The sequence below is a fragment of the Fukomys damarensis genome, unplaced genomic scaffold (genome assembly GCF_012274545.1).
Source record: "Fukomys damarensis isolate Sample0158 unplaced genomic scaffold, DMR_v1.0_HiC HiC_scaffold_38, whole genome shotgun sequence".
NCBI classification, from domain to species: domain Eukaryota; kingdom Metazoa; phylum Chordata; class Mammalia; order Rodentia; family Bathyergidae; genus Fukomys; species Fukomys damarensis.
Window position 1 is genome coordinate 41300397 of NW_022900950.1, and position 6000 is coordinate 41306396.

Consider the following 6000-nt stretch of genomic DNA (forward strand, 5'->3'; position numbering starts at 1 on the left):
CTCTTCACATTAATTACCCAGTGTATTCATCTTCTTAAAAATACTTACTATTAAAATTACATTCAGAAAATTGTAAGAAATGGTAATTGTAGCAACATTCTTTAACATGTGCATGTCTTTTGACATTTAGGTCAAAGTGGATATTTCATTTTTGCTTTGATTCACTTACTGTGCGATACACGAAGACTCTGAGTTTTTGACCTCCAATAGTCTCAAGTATTTGTCCATTATAAAGCTCATTAAGGCCAACTTTTACTTTCAATATGTGATTTTGCAGCATTACTTTCAAAATGCGCTGATCCATACTCAAAGTATCATCTATAAATAAATTCATTAAGAAAGAGCTTTATTTTATATGGAAAACATTAAAGTTTCTCCTGGTAAGAGAAGAGCACAAAAATGGATAATCTCTAATCCAATTGATGTGGGTCCTCTACTTAGATAATATGAGTCAAATAGGTCAAGGCTAGCAATCCAAGTGACTAATTCAAAACTCTGTTACCTATTGCATCAAATGATTATAACACAATTATAAGCAGCTCAGACGATGGGCTCTGTCTCTTTTAGGGTGGTTTTTAGTGATTATTGACAAAAGCTGCATGCTCACAATGCCTAGTTATTTTTGCTGACAATTAAATACCCACTAGTCATGAGGATGACTCTTGATGAATTGTCTGTAAATTCATCTTTATTAACTGGAAAGAGAATAAAAGCATACTAGAAATTTGATTTTTTAAATTAATTTTTATATTATGATTTAATACTTGGAAATACATAAAAATGTGCTTTAATTACTAATTTTATGTAACAAAATATTTAAATATTTTGTGAAATAATTTTTCTGGAAAAAGTCTGTTTGCATTAGTCTAAATATTGTCAGTGAGTAGCAAGTATTCAGTTAAAAACATAGTAATTCCCATCATGATTTGAAGGTGTGTAAAAGTCTCTTGTTTTTACTTATTTATAAATTGACACCTAAAATTTCCAAATTTTTAGCTACAAAACACAACACTTTATTTCTTACATGTTTCTGCCAAACAAATATGAGATTTATTTTACTTAATGAATCTATTTACTTAATGCATCTATTAACGCATCTTTATGAGGGCTGGAAATATTATTAGATTGACAGGATAACTGAATACTTCTTATTGTAAATTATCACTTCCTGTACACCATGACCTAGTATAATAAAATATTTTGAAATGTAGGACTTTTAGTAGTCAATATAATGCTAGCACATCATATATTCAAACAATGTAGAAACTAACCAACATCTTGAAAAAATGTATCACTTTTTACTGCATATAATAATAATAATTAATAATAATATTTTTAAATAGTAAGGGGAAAGCAGGAACAGCAGTGTCCAGTACTTACCAGAAAAGGCATTGTTCACGGGTGCCAGCAACGTGTATTCTCCATCTGGTTTCAGAGATGATGCTAGGCCTAATTGGGCCACAAGGTCTGTGAAAGTGGCTTGCTGTTTTCCAGCCAGCTCCATAACTTGTTTGGCTGTAAAATAAACCATCACCATCTGACAATATAATCATTGCTATTATCATCATGATGAAATGAGTAAACTGATTCTTTGCTCTCTTTTAAGATTGTAAGGTATTTGCTGCAGTGTTGATCTAGTAAGACATCTTGCTCTTTCCTTATTAAGATGATTCTAGTTTTTATAGTTGTTGATAAACGCAAAGAATTTTAGAAGGAAAATATCTTTCTGTCTTTGGTTACAGTTTTCTTTAATTTTCTATTTCTCACCTCTCATCTCTTTCTACTCTTGTGTGTGCCACAGCTTTTTCATTATTCCAGAGGAGCCATTTTGATATCTATCTTCCCTTTCCTTTCTAAGAAAACACTCTGGCCTGTCGAACCTTTGTATAGCTTTAAATACTGGTAAATTTTAGGTGTTAGAAACCCAGAAAAGGTAAAGTTGTGCACCTGGAATGTCTATGACTGCATAAGCTGATTACTGAGTGCTCGGCTAGCTCATTGATTAGTGATCATTTTGCATTAGTGGTTCATATAACACTCTTTATACTGTATATTCATTTTTCATGGACTTACTCTGGAGACATCGTAATTGCTAAGTAATAATTAGTAAAAAAGTTTGGAATTAATGCTCACCTGAGTCAGGAATAAGAACCTCATCGATCAAATGGATCACACCATTGTTGGTCACAATGTCTTTTTTGTTCACCATTTTGACTCCATTTATTGTTATGCTGTCACCTTCACAACCTATCTCAATTGTGTTTCCTTCCATGGTCTCAAATACTGCTCCTCCCATAATGGCCTCAGAACACTGGAGAGTGTTTAAAATGTGATATTTCATGAGAGCTGGAAGATAAAATAAATCCAGAAAGCTTTCAGATCATGGAGCTTAAACTTTAACCTTTAAAAGATGTGCTTCTTAGTGCAACTGAGTATGCTTAATGAATACAGTAAGAAGGGAAGTTTTAAAGATTGACTGGGGATTTTAAAATCTTAACTGTTTATGATCTAAGAAAAACATTTCCCCACCAACTCCATCAGGAATAGCTCAGCTTGGTAGGATGTAATAACAGCTTCAGAAATATTTTTTGCAGTACTAGAAAATGTTTAGATCTAACTCCAGCTATAATAAGAAAGGATATCTTGATGTGAAACTGAGAAAAATAAGTTTTATAATGTTGTCAGTGATGCCTGTTCTCAAATATCCCGGGGGTATCTTACTCCTAATAGAATATCTTCACTTGATTTGTAATCAGGTTGATGAAGGCTATGAGTTAAAGAAACATTTCTCTCAAGACAGCATCTAGAAAGTGGCCAAAATAAAAATGATTCTATGAAATACATCTGGAGATACCTGTAATTCAAGTAGGTCTAGAGTCACATCTTAAAAATATCATATCTTAAATGGTTTAATGTATTTTGGAATAGACTGAGAATATTAAATATACTAGCATAATGTAAAATCTATCTGACTTTAGAAAGGGAGATTTGGAAAGAAATCAATTCTTCTGTGTATCTGTAAGTAATGGCTCCTTACAGCCATATAACTTTCTCAACTTAAATACATCTCTTAGCATAAGTTTAAAATTAAAACATTGCATAATATGCATTTAATATTAAAATCTGATGATCTAATAGTCTTTCTCAAAATTTGTTAATCTTGCCTAATGTCTATTACTTACTTGAAAATAACACAAAAGGATGTAATCTTAAGGATATTTTTAGGATTAAGATTTTTTTCTTTCTTACTTTTTCTTTTCTTTCTTTCTTTTTTTTGGGGGGTGGGGGTACCAGGGATTGAGCTCTGAACCTTGCAGTTGTGAGGCAGGCAGTGGAATCACTGAGCTAAATCCCCAGCCTCTGTTTACTTTTTCAATGTTTTTCAAAACTTAATTTCATGATGCATCTGTGAATACATTACTTTCAAAGAATTTTTGAAAATATTTCCATTGTATACCTCTGAATAACATTTTTCTGTATTTTCTTTTCAAATCCAAGAACAGAACTGGTCTCTTTTTTCATTTCCTTTTCCTCCAAGGTTTCTAAGAGATTTCTCCAGGAAGATATTTTATTACCTTCAGAAGCTACTTTGTCACCCATAATCCTTTCCAGGACACCTCGTGGGAGTTTCTCAAAAGCCTCATTGGTAGGGGCAAAAAGTGTGAAGTGACCATCTCTTCCAAGGGACTCCAGTAGGTCCGATGTGAGGGCAGCTGCCTGAAACACAGATGTACTTTTCAGATGCCTATATAGTGCAAAGCCAAAGGAAAATTACAACACTCTTACCCTAAGCTGACATGAGGGAGCTGATTTTTTCATTACAGAAGTTTGTTCTTGTTAGACTTTTAAAATATTACTTTTTGACAAAACCAATTATGTCTTTTCCAATTTCACTCTAATTCTGCTTGCCAGAATGGGAATTCTGCCAATATTTGTATGACGATAGCAATATCTAACAGTAGGTGCAGTAACTGAGATGGACACATTTTAAATATACCAAATACACTACAGTCCCATAGCTAATCATTCTTTGTTAATCATGGCCATATAAACATCACTTCATAGGAGATGATTTCTTCTGTGTAAAGCAAATATAGTTCATGAAATATATTTACTACATTTATACCTTTTTTGTTTAATAGCCTTTTAGTATGCTTAGATTGTAAGGAAAAGAAATATGGAGAGAATTCAATGATTCAAGTGAATCAGCTCTTGTACTTACTCTAAAAGATGAAAGTTCATCTTCTGCTTCAATGAAGTCTTGGATTGAGGTACCAATTTGTGTAAGGACCCGGTCAATGACATGTACAACACCATTTGTTGCAATCTGGTTCCCATGGATGATGCGAGCACAGTTCACAGTGACAACCTATAATTATTTGGGGAAATTAAAGCTATGAAATCGGAGCTATCCACTGAGACCGCAAGTTCATTCCTAGTTTTAAAAATTTATTTTAGTAATTGTAAGCTGAATGCAAATCATGTGAATGAAAACTTACATTATTGCTCTATCTAAAAAAACAAAATGAGAAAAAACAGAACTGATTCAGAACTCAAGTCCGTTACATAGCATATCAGGAAACAGGGAAAATACTTTTTTCATATTAATTTTTCTTTTATAGTTACATATAAACTATAATGCAGTTTGGTAAATCACTGAAAGAAGTCTATTTGATCCTAAAATAAGGTCTGAGTGAAATAATTTCTGAAAAATAAAATAAGTTCCATTGCAACAATTTCCTAAATATTGCTTATCATCAACTTTTTGTCCCTGGGAATTTGACTGTTGAAACAATCCTGTGACCCTGTTGGCAGTTTCCCACAGAGTCTCATCCAAACACCCAAGAACCTCAAGCAGCTCATGCCAGAGAGTAGTTGAAAAACACATGCATTCTCTTAGTAACTCTCTTTTTTGCCTCTTAATATTTAAAACACATAAACTACTGATTTTTCTCCTTTTAGAACATCTAAATCTATGCCTGTGTAACTAACATACCTCACAATCTTTGGTAGAGAACAGTAATTGGATTGAACACTTACATGCTCTAGATTTAGGGAAAAGTCATGATATTAGCATTTATATTATTCTCATTAGTACTATATTCTTTCTGTGAAAATTATATAAAGAGCAAAGACAAGATTAAGGAAAGCATTACTCAGAAATGTACATTTTATAAGTGAAACTTACCCCATTAGGATAGTGGTTAATGAAAAGCCCCAAATTGTTGTACATTGAAGGAATAACCATGCCATTTTTTAAATCCTTAGTCAACATTCTCTTATTAACCATGTGGCTATGTAAGGCATTTAGCAATTCAACATTTACATTGCTCTCCAAGCCTCTACGGATGTCCTAGGGAAAATTGAAATGATAGAGGATTATTTCATTTTGGCCCACTATTGAAATTTTTATGATCACCTTATTTGTATTATTTTGTTACTTTTTTATTGTATTGTCAGTTGATCATACAAAATTGATATAAATATATTATTTCAATTAATTTGGTAAGTTCAGTACTAAGTTAGGAGTCATGGATTTCACAAAGTGGGTATTTTTAAGGGAAAAACAAAAATTTTAAATGAATATCAATTAAGAGATGATACTGAGATAAAATTAAAGACTTAGGGGAACATGGAATTTTTAAATACTTAAAATATTTTAAGTGGGAAAACACGATACTATATTTGTACACAATTTTTGAGTTTAACAGGGATTTATGTTTATTGCATAAAATTCAAGAATTTAACCATCCTGTACCTTTTAATCTATCCAATGCAATGTATTATATCATGCTGTTCTCAAAGCTATAAGAGATCAATACTAAGTAAGGCAAAGTACCAGTCTTTCTAGAGTTTATCATACAGGAGAGGTAAAATATATTTGATTTAGCAAAGAAGGAGAAGAAAATGCTTCCAGGGGTCAAGTGAGGACTGTTAGCTGTTCTTAAAGTGGTTTGGAAATATACTGTGAAGAGCAGATAAGATTTAAATGAATATATA

The 6000-nt window shown here is 32.2% G+C and overlaps 1 protein-coding gene across 11 annotated transcripts in view; it reads right to left on the reverse strand.

Moving 5' to 3' along the window:
• Postn (periostin) overlaps window positions 1–6000 on the reverse strand; it is a 33431-nt gene that overhangs the window by 19172 nt on the left and 8259 nt on the right. For all 11 annotated transcript variants that reach the window (XM_019209197.2, XM_010635205.2, XM_010635200.2 and 8 more), the window contains exons 5-10: window positions 5189–5353; window positions 4223–4369; window positions 3576–3717; window positions 2134–2346; window positions 1381–1515; window positions 170–318 (exon numbers count right to left, since the gene is read on the reverse strand). In XM_019209197.2, the coding sequence (XP_019064742.1) occupies window positions 170–318; window positions 1381–1515; window positions 2134–2346; window positions 3576–3717; window positions 4223–4369; window positions 5189–5353 (951 nt within the window). The remainder of the gene's footprint in view (window positions 1–169; window positions 319–1380; window positions 1516–2133; window positions 2347–3575; window positions 3718–4222; window positions 4370–5188; window positions 5354–6000) is intronic.